Source organism: Seriola dumerili, unplaced genomic scaffold, assembly GCF_002260705.1.
Source record: "Seriola dumerili isolate Sdu_G_001 unplaced genomic scaffold, Sdu_1.0 BDQW01001850.1, whole genome shotgun sequence".
NCBI classification, from domain to species: domain Eukaryota; kingdom Metazoa; phylum Chordata; class Actinopteri; order Carangiformes; family Carangidae; genus Seriola; species Seriola dumerili.
In genome coordinates, this window is record NW_019176105.1 from 279,587 (window position 1) to 298,080 (window position 18,494).

At 37.5% G+C, this 18,494-nt stretch overlaps 2 protein-coding genes across 3 annotated transcripts; both read right to left on the minus strand.

Moving 5' to 3' along the window:
* Window positions 1-252: 252 nt before the first annotated feature.
* LOC111239083 (tetratricopeptide repeat protein 31-like) lies at window positions 253-10,851 on the minus strand. Its single transcript, XM_022768853.1, has 18 exons — window positions 10,690-10,851; window positions 10,488-10,510; window positions 9,014-9,080; window positions 8,595-8,833; window positions 8,406-8,486; window positions 8,256-8,321; window positions 6,441-6,617; window positions 5,465-5,629; window positions 5,211-5,274; window positions 4,995-5,085; window positions 4,767-4,908; window positions 4,215-4,319; window positions 3,805-3,904; window positions 3,264-3,495; window positions 2,440-2,514; window positions 2,253-2,355; window positions 1,756-1,863; window positions 253-1,201 (listed from the first exon to the last, which is right to left on the minus strand). Exons 1-17 carry the CDS (start codon window positions 10,712-10,714, stop codon window positions 1,765-1,767), a joined length of 1,854 nt encoding a protein of 617 aa, XP_022624574.1. The 5' UTR covers window positions 10,715-10,851; the 3' UTR covers window positions 253-1,201; window positions 1,756-1,764.
* Window positions 10,852-11,607: 756 nt separating this feature from the next.
* mfsd8 (major facilitator superfamily domain containing 8) lies at window positions 11,608-16,776 on the minus strand. Of its 2 annotated transcripts, none has more exons than XM_022768846.1 (12): window positions 16,374-16,776; window positions 16,018-16,100; window positions 15,468-15,511; window positions 14,915-15,155; window positions 14,685-14,798; window positions 14,387-14,531; window positions 14,129-14,187; window positions 13,883-13,991; window positions 13,612-13,746; window positions 13,425-13,528; window positions 12,983-13,209; window positions 11,608-12,838 (listed from the first exon to the last, which is right to left on the minus strand). In XM_022768846.1, the coding sequence occupies exons 1-12, from the start codon at window positions 16,430-16,432 to the stop codon at window positions 12,632-12,634; spliced, it is 1,527 nt and encodes a 508-aa protein (XP_022624567.1). In that variant the 5' UTR covers window positions 16,433-16,776; the 3' UTR covers window positions 11,608-12,631. The 2 variants fall into 2 exon arrangements, with proteins under 2 accessions (XP_022624567.1, XP_022624568.1); XM_022768847.1 differs by having other exon boundaries at window positions 12,645-12,838; window positions 12,967-13,209.
* Between the last annotated feature and the right edge of the window lie 1,718 nt (window positions 16,777-18,494).

Sequence of the window (18,494 nt, forward strand, 5' to 3'; positions counted from 1 at the left end):
TGGACTCAGACTACATCTTAATATTAGAACTTGACCATTCACTATGTTCATCGCAAACATGCACCAGGAGGCTTCCACTATCTAAAATGTGAGCTGGGGCTTTAGACTAAATATAGAGAAGCTGCCATGAGTCCTTTGTGTTTAGCTGAAACCGGGTATGACTCACAATTCAGAAAGTCAGCAGGCCAATAACTCTTTATGCCCACTATTGGTTAAAGACCATTTTTTTTAATAACAAGACAGGAACAGGAAGAAAATGAAATAATCTTTAATTCTTGACTTAAGAACACGATAACTCCATAATTACTGAGGGCATCTGAATAAAATATAAGATGTACCACCCCATGATCAACCACTGATGAAATGTAATCTTGTGAATTACAATGAACCTTGAACAGTTAAACAGTAAGTATGCATGCAACAAAAATAGTGCCTGTTGTATTATAGAGAATTATAAGGATAGTTTATAGAACGATAGGATAAAGGTGTATTAAAAGTAAAGTGAATAGTAAACTTAATTCTGAATGGATATGAATACAGATGATTTAGATACGTTGTAAATGTGAGTCTTGTAATACCTTACTGTAAAGTTCACCATATTTAAATAAGCTCAGCATCTCACTGTTTTTCAACTGTAAAAAAAAACAAACAAACAAACTGCAATAACTTCTAGAGCCTGTGATGCTGGATTTTGGGCCCAAATAAAATAATAAGTTTCAGACATTAATTAAACACATAATTATTGTACTGCAGAGTGTTGAATCATCATGTATATATGTTAATTCTTAGCTGAGTTTCCTTATATTGACATTTAAAACACAAATATCAACAGCCCTCCACTATACTGATCAGGCTTTAACAATCTTGGCATCAAAAAGCTTCTGTTAATACCTGATAGTTTTAAACTTTTGGTAAAAAATATATAAGATGTTCATCTATTTGGAGAAATTGGAGTCATTTTTAGTCAGTAATGCATTACTTTAAGAAAAATAATCCCAACCTTGGCAGTAAGTGTCAGTGTTTCTATGGTCCATTAAAAACACATGGACCAGTTCAAGAGGAAGTAGGTGCCATTGATTAGTCTGTACTGGACAGTTTGAGTGATTTTGCTTTTATTGAGATATCTCAGAGGCATCTTGTTTACTTTTAGTGCTTGTGGTCATCTCTGTCTCTCTGTCTTTGGCGTCCAACTGCGCTTTGCCTGTAAGTAGATATGTTGTGAGATGCCAATGTTTCATACGTCAGTATGACAAAGGAAAAGCATAGCTTCTACAAACTATTACAAAGGGGCAGTTAATCTTTAGTTAACAATCCTTTACTACTTAAATAAAAATTAAACCTTGATAATGTAAAGGAATAGTTTGTTCCCTCCTTGCTGAGAGTTAGATGAAAAGATCAATACTCATGTCTGTGCATTGAATATGAAGGCAGTTAGCTTAGCATAAAGACTGGAAGTGAAAGAGCTAGCCTGGCTCTCTTCAAAAAGTCTAACACCACCAGAAATGAATACTCACTTGAAAACAACAACTTGTGATTTACATGCTAGAACTACTGCTTGGCAAACAACCAGGAGCAGTGAAGTCCAAGAAGTAGCTACAGCACATAATTCAGTAAGTTCAGAGCGAGCCAAGCTAGCTGTCTCCCACCACTTGTCATTATACTAAGCTAACGGTGTCCTGCCCCAGGTCTGTCTCACACTCAGAAACAAAGTGAATAATGTTGAACTATTCCTTTAAAGCTTTATAAACCACTTACTTCATATTTTCATCTTGCAGCTTTGAGGGCAGATTTTGAAATTCCCATGCCATGAGGAATCCTGTCTGGATATCTCACAGCAATCTTCATGCCATTCAGCTCAAAGCCCTGGGGAAGTGAACAGAAAACATTCATTTACAGAAGAAGTAAATTCCTGTAGCTTAGAGGAAAGCTGATAACCTGTCCTGGCTGAGTCCTGTTCCTTATTTATTTACACATAGGGAAGGCAGCAATAATTTGTCTGTCTTGGGGAAACCAATTTTAAACAAGCCCAATCATCATCAGTGAACAGATAGCAGGGCTAATTAGGACCAGTGTAGCAGGTATTCGTAGCTGAATTAAGAAATGAAACTTGGCTGTCGCCAGTCTCTTAGAACAACAGATGATTGTGACTCTGTGAAGCAAGAAAAGAATGTTTGTAGTCGTGTTGTAAACATTGCAGTTTACGCTCACAATCCAAACATAAGACCATTAGATACAGTTCAGGACATACTTACATGAAAGCGCCGGATTGCTTCATCACAATACTCTGGTTTAGTAAAGTTTACGAAGGCACATCGTTTGGTAACCAGAACCTTCACACTATAGACAACCCCAGCCCTGCAGAAGATAGTTTGTGTGAGTACTTACTATGCAACTGAACTATCTGTCTACAAAGACAACATTAAGATAACATTGTCTTACTTGTTAAACAGGTTGGTTATCACAGACTCAGTTACTGGGTAAATCAGGTTTCCCACCCAAACTGGAAACAGCTCCCTGTTGAAAGAGAATGAAGGTGACAAATGACGTGTGAATCCACCTGCGCAGAGATGCTGATTGTTATTTTGTGAGAAACTACTTTATAGATAAAAACACCATCATTCATAACACATAGTTTGAAGTGCATAGAGGCATTCAATGATTTTCTGCTCTCTTGGAATATACTGTCTAATTAGAGGTAAAGCAATACCATTAACCATAAGTATGCTGTCTGCATAGTAATGAAACTTGTCCAATATGAGAACAGATCAAGAATCATCAAATTAACCTTCAATTATACAGGCTCATACTGGTATCATTAATGTTTAGTAATTTATATATAATTGACAAATTAATGTGAATGGTGAAGTATTAATTTTGAAGTTTATACTATGCCCTGCCCTTGTCACTTCCTCTGATTTAACAGTTGACAGAAACAAACCCTCCCCCAGAGACGAGGGAGTTTGAACTGTGATGATCTGAGCTCAACGGCTATCACACTGAAATACAGCCAAATGTAACAGAGAAACAATATGAATACTTTCACGGCTTGGAGACAGACTGCCGTTAATATTCACTACAACAGAAACACTATGAATAAAAAATTTGAAAGACAAGACTTAAGCATTCAACCATAGTATCACACAGTCATTTGTAATAAATATGATCAGCAGTGAGTTAGTTGTGTTTGTGTTGAGCTTTTGTTTAAAGTCTAATTTAAATACCTCAACATTTCAGACACTGCCATGTTGACCGTTTATACTCACAGTGGTTTTTGACTTTTTTCATTGCTGCTCTTCACTGCATGATTAGGAACAGGCTTTGGTTGACTCTGGACATTTGACATATTCTGAACTTGGCCTAATGGGTTGTTCTTAAGTGATGTTTTTGATGCATCCTGGGACTGAGGAGGATGAGCAGGTGCACAGTTTGTGTTGGCTGAAAGGACTGGAGAAACTCCGGTGACATTCACTACTTGAGCTGGTGGGAGAGCGGCTCCTACACACAAGACAAGTGGTTAAAATTGGAATTGGCGTACCTACACACAGATATATCTGCTATAGACAGATAGATAAATACTTTACTTATCCCCTAGGGGAATTTCATGTGTCCAGTAGCTAATTGGTAATAACAGTTAATAATAAATAATTAATCCACTAGTGAAGTGACACTAAAACATAAGTATGTATGAAATGTAGTCTACACAGGTAAGATAAAACAATACAAGGTGATTTTAATTTCCTCTGACGCATGACAGCATTTCAGTCTAATCCTTGACGGTATAATCACAGAGAGGGAGACACTCACCTGGTCGATGGTTTAATTTGGACAACACCTCTAGCGCTTTTTCAACTGTCCCGTGAATAATTAAAGCATTTGAGCTCTGATCGCGAGTGAAACCATACTCCTGAAACAAAACACAGGTTAAAACACCTTCATGGAGTGATCATCTTTCAGCTTCTCTGCCAACGCCTTTTCACTGTCTTTCAAAGTTGATATATATTGGTACTGGTCATTTTTACTTATTGCCTTTTTGTGCAATAACCAAAAGTCTTAAATATGCAGTAGTTCAATGAAGTAACTGATACACAATGCTGTGTTTTTGTATAAATACAAACAATAGATATTATATTGAGTACAGCAATAAATTTGACCCAATTTTCCTTCTCATTTCTCACACAGGTGACAACAAAATCATACATGTTACTGTTACACACCATTAGATGTGTAATCTGCACCCGCATTAGTTCCTGGGCAGCTTCTGCATATGAACCATCCAGTTTGAGAACATCCCTGAAGGCCTGGGAAGCCTCCTCATACCTCTGGAGGAAGATGAAGTGAGAGAGAGAGAGAAAAAAAAAGGTTAGCTCTCCCCACTCTTTGGCTTTGGACTAAATCAAAGTTCAGACTCATTCACTGTCATTCTGTTGGATTAATCAGTCCAGTTATTAATGTTTACAGCAACAGCAAGTCAAAACAAGCCTTAGTAAATAATGTGAGACTGTGCAGCTCAGTGACATTTTGAATTAATTGAGTAATGCTGCAACAAGGCCAAAGTGATCCCAAAGTCATTCCAACCTGAAATAATGTGTAAACAAAACAATGTTAACACTCATGAAAAAGTTCAAATTAGAAGTAGCTACCCACAATGCTGAAAGGAGGGTCATATTTAAGAGTTAACAGTTCACAAAATTCACAGGTTGATGCATACAATGATTATAGGGTCACAGTTCAATATAGCAGTGTTAGGATAACACTGTTACATTTACCTTTAGACCAGCCAGAGCTCTGCCTTTCCTGAACAGGCCTTTGACCCAGCCTGGACACATATTGAGACACAACTCAGCATCAGTCAGTGCCTTCTCATATTCTTGCATCTTTTCAAAACAGAAGGATCGATTGCCAAACAACCTGCAACAGAAATAACAGTTTAGATGTTGCGTAAAAAGAACAGTGGTGTAAATTTACTGTGACTGAAGTAGAGGATGTGTTCTTACTTAAACTCTTTAGGGTTGTATTTAATTGCATCCGTGAAGTATTTCACGGCCATATTAAAGTCTCCAGAACTTGCAAACCTATTTCCAATAACTGTAGGAAAAAGAAACCTTCAGTTAAATTAAAATCTCATCAACTGATTGACATAATGATTAAATACTTATCATTATCAAAACATCTGCCTGAAAGTTTTTGTACATGAGACAGATGAAACTTACCTGCAAGCTCAGTACTTATTTTTATATTATCTTCAATAGAGGGGATGGTAGGGGTCGCAGAATCCTGTTCAGACAGTAAGAGAGGAATGAGATGAGCAACCTTATCCCATGTACCAAAGACAACAAAATTACAAAATTATTACTGGATTATGGTCAAACTGTAGTCATTGGAACCGTAATCGATTGTCCACTTTTTAGTTTGAAAAAAAAAAAAAAAAAAAAGTCATCTCTGATTTGTGTGCAAGATAACTCACCTTCTTTTCACCCTCTGGGTCTTCATTAGGTTTGTCAGGGACTGTTTTTTTATGCTCCTTAACCGGGATCTTTTTCTCCTTCCTCTCAGGCCTGGGCTTCTGCTCCAATTTACGCTTAGCTATGAGAGCAGCTTTAGTCACAAAAGTACTTGTCATATCCAGTTCCTTTGACAAAAAAAAACAACAAAAAAAACCCATTAGGAACAGAGAGACAGTCATCCGCTTAAATGGTTAAAAATATACATTTTCCACGTTCTAATCCCGTGTCTCAGTGTTGACTGTTCATTTGTCACTTATTAAATAGGTGTTAAAAAAAAGTTTAATTAAAATTCTTCTTTTCTCATCAAGCAAAACAAAAATACTCTTGATGGTTCATCATCAATTCAGAGGCAGTTACATAAATGTATCCAATCAAATGTGATTTGGGGTGAAACTGTTTACATTTCCAAATGCTGTGGTTGAGGTCTAGTGTATTCATCTCAGCCCCCATCCCCCCTGAGGGAGTTGTGTGGCAGTGAACAGTCCTTTGCAGCTCCATCTACCTCTATATTTGGATAATTACTAGACCACCCCCACCTTTTTAAGCTAACCAATCACATCTAAACCAGTGATTCTCTTTTTCACAGCAAGGACCCCTAAACTGGCACAAATTAGACCACCATCTCTTGAGATTTTTGAAACACGATAATACCACAATGGTTCCTCTTCATTAGGACACATTTCAGCAGCAGCAGTGAAACTATCTTTCACTGTTTAGAATTGGTGCTTTGCAAAACTGTCATGTTAAAATCTAAGTCATAACATAGGTATATTTAGCATGCTTATGCATATGATTCCTCAAATAAAACATTTCACACCAATATCAAAGTTAATTTAGAAGAGCACTACAAAACTACAGATAATTCCAAATTGTGTGACAAAGTTTTGTCTGCTTAATTATAGGTGTATGAGCTACATTAACAGGAGCACTTGGTACCTCAGAGTCACAGGAGTCGTTCTTGGTTTCACTATCTTCATCACTGGATTCATCATCACTGCTGTCTGTATCTTTAGCTGAAGCCAACTGTTTAACACTGGAGTTTGTATCATCTTTGGATTTGTCATTAACTGGTTTACTCTCCGCTGCTTTAGACTGCTCTGCCTCCTTTGTCCCCTGGAAAACAAAAACAAAGCTGATAACATTTCACAAGGCAGCTCCCTTTTAAAGGTGTAATGTGTAAGATATGGCCAGATCTGGCCAGAATTTTAGTTTAAAATGTTCAAAAAATGAACTAACACTATCGATAGTATGTGAAGGAGCCACAGTGATGATGTCATGACCAAAACCTCCATCTATTGTATTTCAAAGATATCTACTGAAATGAGAATGCTAACCAACTAGCTGCGTCCCAGGCTGTGTTGATATACCACTTTATGACACTACATGCTGTGAGTCAGTATAGCGTCTAGTCTGCCCTCAGTTCCACGAAGAAGAACAGCTTCCTCCAGAGCTTGATGTTAAGCTACAGCTCCCAACTAAAAAAAAAAACTCCCAACTAACATCACAGATGTGTGAAGCACCTAGAAAGCGATCTTTATCTCCATCCCGAAGGACCGCTCTAACAAGAAACCACGTTCAACGGCAAAGAAAACAGGCAAAACACGAGTAAATCCTGGTGTGTTTTTCCATCGCCAGAGAAAGCTCCGGGTAAACAGAGGTGCAATTTTTTAGACAGGTGAGTAACATCTAATGTTGGTCTATAGTGAAAAGTATTATTAGTGCGAATGACAAACCGTACCAACAAACACTTCAAGTGGAATAAATGTATGATTAACGATGTTGACAGACGTTTTAGCGATTAGTAGTCTAGTTAGATGTGTCAGTAACTTTTCTTAAGAGAGAAGACAAAGAAGTAAAAGAAGTAAGACAAAGAAACAGTTTAATCCAGAACCAGTAGGTTCAGGATCCACTGCCTAATACTGTATTTATTTTAGCATTAAGCATATATCCTTACTATTCATTATATACACACACAACAGACCTAACATGTTTGAATATAAAGAGCTTGTATGATCTAAACTAATTGTCCTATCACATGTTTGTCTGTATGAGGACCAGAATTCCAGTCGTCCTCCCCAGTGTTGGACCAGCACCTGCTTTTCTTCTGCATCTGGCCTCATCAACAACCACATTACAGTAATACCATCCGTGCACATAACAGATATTGTCTATACTTTGATCTTTTGCACATCCTGCTCAGCAGGAGTTTTGTCAACACTTTTGTACATAGTTTTTTTCACTGTTTTATTTTTTGAATATGTGTATCTATCTATATTTATCTTTTTGACTGTTGCAGTATTTTACCTTTTTATTGTTATTTCCTATTAATGTTTATTATATACTGCACCAAACACCAAGCCAAATATCTTGTAAGTAAAAACCTACCTGGCAATAAACCATATTTTCTGATTCTGCCTTTGTGGCGATGTCATCATCCCTTCCTATGCTGCTATAGCCTGACACCCATGTGTCATGCAGTATCCCCTTGCCTTCATATTTTTATAGGTAAATAAAAACATACTGTTTGTATTACAAGTACTTTTGTTTCAGTGCTATCAACAATTTTAACCATCAACAATAAATGCACATATAAATGAACAAATAAATAAACATTTTAAGGAACATGGGGAAAACAACATGATTAACTAGACAGGGACGAAGAGGTGAAATGCTGCCCCCTATGGAGGTGGAGCAAGTAGCACGATCTTACACATTACACCTTTAAAGATGTTGCACACAAACGGCCATTACCTCTTCATTTTTTGAGGGGGTCTGTTCTTCCTTCTCCATCTTCTCACGCCGTTTTTCCTTCTGCTTCTGTTAGGCAAGAATTCACAAACGATTAATTTACACAATCTGACATACAACTACCAAACTCTTCTTGGAGACTGCGGAATTTACCTGTTTCTTAAGCCGCTTCTTCTCAGCCTTTTCTTTGCCTTTTTTAGTTTCTTGTAATAATCTGGCCCTTCTTTCAGTATCCTACAAGAGTTGGGAAAACAAACATTGCAACAATTTGAAATCCACAGAATCACTTCACATCATAATGAAGTTATCCAAGTTAGAAAGACAAAACAAATGTGAACTTACACTCTCCTTTGCCTGAACTTTTACAGAGGGCGGGCGAGGAAGGTCAGCTGAAGTATAGTAGTGCAGTGGAGGCTGATAATTGGAGCTGGATGACCTCGTATGGTTCCCTCTAAATCCTCTATCACTACTTATGTCAGAGAACCTTGGGTATCTGTGTAAATTGTTGTAACCATGGGGCCAATTCTGACTTTCATAATCATCCTCACCAGTATCATCTAGCTCGTCATCGTATTCCATACCTATTAAGAAAATATGTTTTATAACTTCTACCAAACATAACAATTTACCCAACACAATTCATAAACTGAGCTGCAGAATAAATAAATAAAATCTTGTAAAACTTTACAATTTCACAAACTATGAAAACAGACTCGAGTGTGTGTAGATGTGTAATGTGAAATCTTTAATGTGAATCTTACCAAGAAGGCCAATTCTTACTATCCTTTCAAGACGAGGACGTCCCTCAAACATACCCACAAACCTTTGCTACACAGGAGAGGGAGAAATGTGAATGTCAGTTCCACATAGTTGCTGATAACCGTCAGATTAGCTCACCACTTTCAGCCTTGAAACTTTTATTTTTCCACATTCAATCTACATTTGGGCCTCATTATACTAAAAAAAAAAAAAAAAAGTTGGTACATTCCCAAGGATAAGCAATTCCCAGTACTGACTGTGACCCTGAACTGAAGCGAGCTTACTGCCACTGAAGCACTGCGTCCTTAAGTTTCACTTTCCTTTACCTTGAGGGAGCTCTGACTCACTGAATCAAAACCAGCAGTCAAGCATCCAATTTATGAAACTGTCTGTGTTCTAAACATTAAGTTAGGTGAGTCAGTCACTCAAACAGTACTGTCAAGATTGTTTTCCAAGATACAAAATTTAAACCTTTAATAAAAATAATAATAATAATAACAAGGTTTTGTCAAAGGTACTGTGTATTGTTTGACTACTGGACACATGATACAGCAAAGTTTTGATGAGTGGAACCCCCTGTGGCTTCTTCATTCTGCTTTTACAGGGGAATCATTAGATTGTTCATATATCATGTTCTACTAAAATGCACAAGGAAGCACCTGCATGCCAAAAATCACACTGCAGACTACAGTGGTGGCAACTGTAAAAGGCAGTTATGCCCCAATTACAGAGAAGATAGGGAAAGCTAATGTAAGCAATGTAGCATTCAAGGGAGGAAGGGGAGCTTTGGAAATATTTTATGCTGTATCTTTTATGCCTCCTAGTAAGTAAAGGATGTTTTAAAGCAGGTTCAGAGAAACAAACAATTACTTTTAACACATGAACAACACAAAGGGCACCTTGCAAATACAGCTTGGCTATGTGCTACTTCCTTTCAACAATTACAGTTGCTATTTGACAAAATTCCTGCTAGAAACAAATATAATATATATTAACAAAGTTAATAGCAAAATTGTTGTAAATGATTAAATTGAGCCTTAATATATAGCTGTTCTCAAGTTATATATTTGGTGATATTTTGTAATGTTACGACGGTATTGACGCTTGTTGTAAAAAAAACCGGTGGGCTCATTGCTTTGCATGAGAAGCAGCTGCGCACATCAAGTACGTCGGAGTGCAGGATATACACAGGAAATGACTACGTGCAGTATTTAAAGTGTCTCTAAACACACATTAGTCAGCAAGACTCTTATCAAAGTTGAGTCTGATGAACTCACTACTACCCTTAAAGTACACGTATGCAGGACGACTGCTGCAACACTGACGACATATTCCCTTGCTGACTAAAGAATCATATCATTGACAGCCGCATTATCGGCATCTACAAATCCAAGTGCCAAAATGTGGGCACTTCCTTAATGACTTAGTTTTTGAATAAACAATCATAAAAGAGGACAATTAAGATGGTGTACTTACGAACATATGGATATCCGTCAACTCTGAAAAAGACGAAGGGAAACAATATAAAATCCTGCCGTTTCAGCATTAAATAAAATCAACAGAGTTAGTCAGTGATTTATCTGTATTTAGCGACAACTCCAACTAGTACGAGCGAGCTAGCTTGTTAGCTGAACTACCCAACAACTTCTTATAAGAGGCAAAAAATGCACTTCCTTACCCGTCTCGTCACTAAATATCTCCATGTTTAGTAAAACATGTCCCCCATCGCTTCATGTACTCTTCAAATCGAGCTAATTATGCACTATGTTGCATTACGTTAACAGTAATGTTAGCAGCCACTAACTTCTGCTACATGCTGTGTGCGCGCTCTCAACCAACATCGCGTGAACGGATGGAACTCTAATTGAACGCATGCGCGCAATGTTGCTACACCCCCGCCAAAAGCGCCGTTGCTGCCCCCTGCTGGAAGTTGGCCGTAGATATGTTTTAATGGCCATCTCTGCATTACTTTTGCTTTCATGTTGTTTATAATTTTTTTTTTTTTATTACAGTTAACATTTGGGCGTGATGAGTTTTATTTTAACACTTAAAGAGATAGGGCTACAGTGTATACATGTTTGATGTTTTGAAACTTAAATTAAAAATTGTATTTTATATTGCATAATGCATTACATATATCGTTTACATTATATATTATGCACGTTTAATATATATTCAATACGGTATATTGTGTTTATTATTTATACTTATACCCAGGTATCTATATGTATTTTTAATCTGTTTCTACAATTGTAGCAAAGATCTTTGCAGTTGCATTACACTTATTTGTTTTGTACATATATATTCAGAGACATATTTGCTTAATTAATTTATATTAAGTTAAGGTACATATTGTTTAAAGCTTTTAAATGTTATTTCATTTCAGATTGATTTCGTTCAAATAGCTCTCTAGTGGATTTCTTAGCTCTTTGCCCGTCTCTTGTGCTGCTGCAACATTTAAAGTACCCCAATGATGTGTAAAGTCTTCTATATCATCCTCCTGCATACAAGGGATGAAAAAGCCTTTTCTCCCTTGATTGCTTTATCAATCTAGATTAAACTGAAAATGACAAAATTAATGAAACGACACAGAATGTAAAATCACATTAAAACTTTAATGCATCACTCAGTTAATCATTAGCATACACACATTCACACATCACTTTCTGAATTATTTCAGGTAGACAACAACCTGCAGTTTTAACAACCACAAGTAAAGCTTTTAACGGAAATAGGAAAAATTATATCAGTATTTTCCCTTTGAGGAAAACAGTTCAATGTGGAACAGTTATTCTGGAAATATTTCACTTATATGCCCTATGTCATGTCTGTTTATCTCTCAAGAGTCACATTTCTTGTATGACAAATCATTGCACAGTGAAACTGACCTCTTTCATATTCGTCACTAAAACAGCAAAATGACAGCTTTGACAGTTTAGGACATACAGTATAAGGAATGCCGCAACCAATATTTCAATAGTCAGCACATTTTCTGTCAGTAAAAACTAAATAAACAATTTGATACTTATTTTCAAGTACCAATAATTGGGTCATGGTTGTTCACACGGACTGTTCGTTTGCCTGTGGATTCCAAAAATTACTTTCATGATTTAATGCAAAGACAGACTCAAAACCTTTTCAGGTTTTGCAAATGCTTCGCTAAAATAGTCTCTGTATTCATATATTTTAGAATTCACTTATCTTTAAAACCAACAATGCTATATCTGTGCTAAGTTACAATATTTCAGTAACAAATGTTTAATAACTTGATTTAAAATATTTTGATATCATGGCCCCACCTCATACAAGGCAATGCCTTACATAATTTTGAGTATGTGTCACATGGCTTCTTTCACAAATGAGTAAAAGTGCAGTTGCAGTTCTAACACCCTTTGAACTCAAAGCGAAGAAGCCATCTTTGGTCAAGTCATGAGGAATAACCTGGCCTTATCTCTTCACCTTAGAGTTTAAAGGTCAACCCTGAGTCACAATCTGTCAAAGGCAGTTAACACATTGGAAAGTGAGTAACAACAAAAAAAAAGCATCAAAATAGCCAGGATTTTGGCTAAAAGTCTTTGAGAATAAAAGTAGGAAACTGCCAGTCTTTTCAGTGGCAATTGTTATTCTACAGTCCTTCCATAGCGTACAGAAAATGCGATGAGTCTGTGGTATGCACAGCTGAGGAGGATGATTGCCCCTAACACCATACTGCAGATGAGGCTAAAAGCCCAACGAGGTCCTAGGATGGTATAAACCTGGGAGACAAAGACAGGGCCCAATGTCCGTGCACCGCTGCCTGAGGCAGTCAACCACCCCATGTACACACCCTGCAGAAAGCAACAATAAACATCCACATTATGGGTTCTAAAAAGATGCATTAAATAATTATTTTACATTTCAAAATAGAACATTTTCCAAAATGTTGTTTTATTTGTTAAAATAACACTTCCATTACCCTGCAGTCTTCTCACCTGAGGCCTGGGTCCAAGGATTTTGGAATACAGTGTGTAGGACATCACATTGCAGGCTGGGTATCCCACCCCAATCAAGATGTCAGATGAGATGTACTGGGCTAGGTGTATTGCTGGGGTATACTGGCACCAGGTCTGTTCATATGGGCAGCCTGTAGGCTCCAAAGAGTTGTTGGAGGCTTTTGTGGCTTCAGATATCTGACTGACCAATGAGTTGTTTTTGAGGTCTATATTTTGAAAAGAAAAACAAAATAAGTAAGTGCATTTGAATTCTCAAACAAATATATAAAACTCTAAGTATTATTGCTACTGCACAGCGTTCTGTTCAAACCTCAAAAACAAAGCTGCATTTTTCAATCAAAAAGGGTAAAAAGCCCAAGTGGTATTCAATCACTCCAACACAGGAAACTGAAACTATTTGTGCAATTTAAACAATCCATACCTGCCCACTGGATTTTGGGGTAATGATTGCCCCATGGAAGCAGTATAAAGAAGCCACAGAATATAATGGCCAAGCCTGCTAGCAACACAGGACGATCCCCAATCCTGGAAAGAAGTAAACATTCCTCGTGTTAAACTCTGGCAAGTTGAGATGTATTTTTATTTAACAGATTCATGAGTAAGGGCACCTTTGAGAAGCCACTTTTACAACCAGAAACACAAGGATGGACTCAAATCCAATGCCGCAGATGATGATGCCATTGTACAAAACAGCTTCTTTCCTTGTCCAGGCGAACATGTCCATGGACAAAGGGGTGGCAATTCTGAAAAATCATGAACATATACAGTCAGGTCTTGAAAACATATGCAGTTGAGTATAAAGATCCAGGCATAAGATAATAAGAACTGTGTGTTACATTCAGATTTGACTGTTTCTGTATTCTGTAATGAAATACATACGTCTCAAAAACAGCAAAGATGAACATGACAATGAAGAAGAGGACGTTGGAGGTCAGGACTGCTACCTGGTCCATTGTCTCCTCAGTTTCCTCGCTAATGTCGACTCTATCTACAGGAGAAGAAAGGGGAAGATAAAGGCTTCAACAAAGAAACACTGACCAATATTCTCCAACAGACACTGTCAATATACACTATCCTCTCTCTCTACATGTATATATTTAAAAAAAGACAGTAGACAACACATACCTTCTGATGTGTAGTTGATGGATCGAATGTGTCTTCCATGGTCATCAACACGGTGCTCTCTGTTAGTGAGAATCAAGACAATCCCTGATTAATATCAGTGATAAAATCAAAAGATGATTTGTGACCACTGAGAAGCATCAGAAGTGTAGCTCATTGAAATTAAATGATTTTGAAAGACATGGTTAGGTTAATTTGGTGCAGTCAAAGTTCCAAAAAATAAATATGCCTACAGAGACACATTGTATGGGAAAGCCGTACCTCAGCACCAGGAGGACCAGCAGGATGTTAATGAGGCCAAATGCTGCAGCCAGTAAAGCAGGAGCAGTGTACATGTTGAGCTGCAGGTCTATGAACTTCACTGTGAAACCATACTCTCCGATGAATGATAGGCATGCCTGAAGAGCTAACATATACAAAGATATGCAAAAGTTAAAAAAATTAATTTGCAACTTCTTCCTTTATTTTCCAACTTCTTTCACAATATAAATGACACTCACAGAATTGCCAGTATACTGAGCAGGTTTACATAATCTGAACAAAATATAGCCAACTTTACCTGGTCCCAGGATGAAACCTAGGGCCTGACAGGCACTCATATTCGCCATGGCACTGGTTCTCTCCTTCAGTGATGTAGCTCCGGCAACATAGGACCTCACCACAGCAACATTCCCTGCAATGAAAAGACCAAATCTAATTTTAGGGAATGTGTGACACTGACCACATCATCATATGGTAGAACAAAGATACATGTACAGTTTAAGAGCAAATAAGAATGCTACACATTACCTGCTCCAAAGCCCACAAAAGCTCTGGACATGAGGATGTGGAACTTGTTGTTGGTCTTGGGCAGGTATGCGTAGGCATAGTAGATATTTGCTGACAGGTTGATGAAGATGGAGCACACCAATGGCTCCCTGCGTGGTCGGTAATTAGACCACAGGCCAAAAATGGGTGAAGCAACCATCTGACCGAGACTGTAGGCTGCCACCACCCATCCCAGGAAGCTGGCATTGGCGCTATCATCAATCTGTATGGAACACAGATGAAAATAAAATGTACAATCATGGGGATGATGTTCTACAATGCAAATGAATCAGATTATTGATGCATGCTCTTATACTTGACACACAACCAGGATGTGCCCAAATAGAACTGCTTAATTACTCAGTTTTAACTAGTGCACAGGGCAAGTGCAAAACAAAATTAAGTTTCAAAGTTTTTGTAGCTTTTTTCACTTCCCCTTTACCCTGCCAAGACTGCCTTTGAACAGCAAAAACAAGTAACGTAATTTCACCAGCCAGTAATCTTTAAACCAAGAAAAATACTGAGTCATACATACCTTTTGTAAATAGGGCCAAAGTGATGTGATGACAATGGTGAAACCTGAAAGGGTAGATAGAATGATTTGCATGCAAACAAAATGCCAAAGTAATGAATCATATCATACCTTTCAGGGTGCAGAAATGTCATACATACTGTGCGTGTTTTGTGTAGTTGGTTTAGATGGAAAATGTGGTTCTGTATGCATCTCTGAGTGGACAAATATAATTGTGAATACTCAGAAATTCAATAAAAATACGGAAAATGTTTTGGTGAATCAGAGTTGACCACAGGAAGCTTATGTGATCTGCTCTGTCTTTCTACAGGGATTTCAGAGGCATGTTAAATTACAGAACATGCCCAACTGGCAGTGATTTAGTGTCTTCATCAAGTGACAGGGCAGTTACGGGACAGTCTCTTAATCATTATTCTCCACCTCAATATGGAAGAGACCCCTTTTCCATACATACACAACTTGTTGGGAACCCAATGAAGTGTCTCTGCAATTGACTTTTAATATTGTAAAAGTATAAGTGTTAAAATCTCTCTAATTCGTAGGGCATCCTCACCTACACTGCTGAGAAACATGGTGAAGTACATGACTCGGATGGACCTCCACCGACTCTTGTAATCGTCATCCTGAAAGTCATCGCTGCAGACAGGCAAGGGGACAAGACAGCATAGGTGGTTTGAGGTTATTGATATGGGCTTGATAAACAGAACAGGCTGAAATACTAGCAAACCAATTTTACCCAAATGGTCTACATAATGCATGGATCACATGCATTACAATGTTAGTAGTAGCACTCCTCCAGCTACTTGTTTGGTAAACAATGCACTTGCAAAGCTCCGTGTTGAATGTTTACTCAACTAAAGTTACAGTGGCTAATTTATCCAGTTAGTGGCTGTTGAACTCTGCACTCACCTGCTTGCATCATCTCTGAGCAATGGAGTGGTCTCTTCGGAGTCAACAAGTTGTGACATTTTAGTTAAAACAGCAACCCAGCAAAATTAAGACGCTGCTCCGGACTTTGGAGATGTGAAAACCGGGTCGCTACGTCGCCATTTAGCAGAGGACAATCATTGAACTAGACTACTACTTACAACTCTTCGAAAAGCTCTGGTAAGCTAGCTATAGTATCAGCTAACGTTAGCAACTTAAACTATCATTTCACATTATTGTCAAAACGTTAGGCTTACTAACTCCACACATAATGTTAGGTGGAGTAATTTCCAACCGACGTCCATAAACTTCAGTACACCACCTAAAAGCTTACAAAATTGGACTATGGTACCAGAGACGGCTAGTCCTAACTATTATCAAGTCAAATAAAGTAAAAAAAAAAAAGAAAAAAAGAAACTTCCGGTTAAATTTTTCAAAATAAACCCAAATCAGAATCGTATCAAAGTAAAATTGTTATTTGATCCCAAAGTGGACCAGTCAATGAAAAGCCAAATTATTTCTCTAATATTAGCAATACGTATGACGAACAGTCCAAGAACTGTTTATTCGTTTTTTGTTTTTTTGTTTTTTTTACCGTAACCAACTTTACGCTTTTATTTTGAAGCCACCATCTTATAACGTCCGGGGCCATTCTGGCTTTTGCCTTTTACCTTGACGCAGCAGACTCACGTGAGAATTCACAAACTACATAAACACTGCTGTCCCGTGTTTGCACATGTGTATAAATAACTCTATTAAAGCACCATGTTTTATTAATCTGAGTAAGGATAACAATAATGCAGCTGAAAATAGTTAAAAACTGAAATAAATGTAGTGAAAAGGTGAGGTTTTGAATACAGGCTGCAGATAGTCTGCAACTGGTTTAACAGCATTTCAGTTAACTGTATATAAATTTACTACATGTTCAAATACATTCATTGATGCTGTTGAGCAAGATTTTTAAATTTAAAGTAGACATCTGAAAATTTAGACTCATCTTAAACCTCGACATTTCACCAAATCACCAAAATCATGAAGCTGTTCAAGGGTCAGAATCTGAGGTTACAATCACAGATCTATGAACTTCTGTCTGATCTATTTCATTTATGTTTTCATCTTCTGGTCCGCATCAGGTTACATCTGAATAAATATATGTAAACATTTCATCTAACAAACAGTAGGTTCCATCCGTAACGGAAATAAAAGTCTGCTAAATAATGTGGTCTAGTTGACGACGCTGAATAGTTTTAACTAACTGACTCTTTTCTACATCTCAGACTCTTTCACTGCTCCTACTGCTGCTGTTTGTTTTTTTCCAAAGAAATAAACGCGCTTTAATGTCACACATTCATATTTCTGGCTCCACTGGATTAAAATGGAGGCTCTGCTCTTTATTTACCTGTTGCCATGGTGAATCGTTGAATCGGAGATCCATTGCTGATGGCTTTTTATATTTCTCATGCACGCGGTTATCTCAGAGTGAACATACTCAGTTGATTGAACTAATTTAGATTAGCTGATCTGGAACCTAAAACTCAGAGTTTCCCATCTCTGGGTTCATCAAGTCAGAGTTCAGGGTTAGAGTCAGAGTTTGTTAAACCTGCTTTCTAGAATAGACCCCGATTAACAAATCTTCAATTTCTACAGGTCTACTGATGCATTAATGTCTAATGGCTCCTCTCTGCACATCACCGAGGAGGTGCTGCACCCAGCAAGTCTCTGTGGAGTCTTTAATGAGTCGATTTATTCACAACTACTTTCTTTATGTGATATTCCTCATCCTGTTATTTTACTTTTCAGTTCTTAATCTTCATTTTTACCATGTTATCTCTGAGCCTCTCCTTGTGATGGCTATTTTAGTAATACTTTTTTTGTACAATACCTATAAAGTTTATATCAAACATATTCAAAAAACATGATTGAAAGTAAGGTATCATAAATTATAAATATGCTGTAGTATCTATACTAGAGAATTGTGGGGCTGTGGGGAGGTAGTAGTAGATCTTAACTTAATAGTATGGTGGTGGACTAACATAAGGGTATTCAGCTATATACTGGATTTGAAACTGGTTTCTGTATTTTCCCTGCATGTCATTTGCTTGT

Excerpts from the sequence above, each read along its gene's own strand:
- LOC111239083 (XM_022768853.1), bottom strand. The coding sequence starts at position 10,714 with ATGGAGATATTTAGTGACGAGACGG. Across the intron at positions 8,322-8,405 it reads AGAAGCGGCTTAAGAAACAG|AAGCAGAAGGAAAAACGGCG; the intron begins GTAAATTCCGCA and ends CTTGCCTAACAG. Across the intron at positions 3,496-3,804 it reads CAAATTAAACCATCGACCAG|GAGCCGCTCTCCCACCAGCT; the intron begins GTGAGTGTCTCC and ends TCTTGTGTGTAG.
- mfsd8 (XM_022768846.1), bottom strand. The coding sequence starts at position 16,432 with ATGTCACAACTTGTTGACTCCGAAGAGACCACTCCATTGCTCAGAGAT. Across the intron at positions 15,512-16,017 it reads CATGTTTCTCAGCAGTGTAG|GTTTCACCATTGTCATCACA; the intron begins GTGAGGATGCCC and ends CTACCCTTTCAG. Across the intron at positions 14,532-14,684 it reads AGGTTTCATCCTGGGACCAG|CTCTTCAGGCATGCCTATCA; the intron begins GTAAAGTTGGCT and ends TGTATATGTTAG.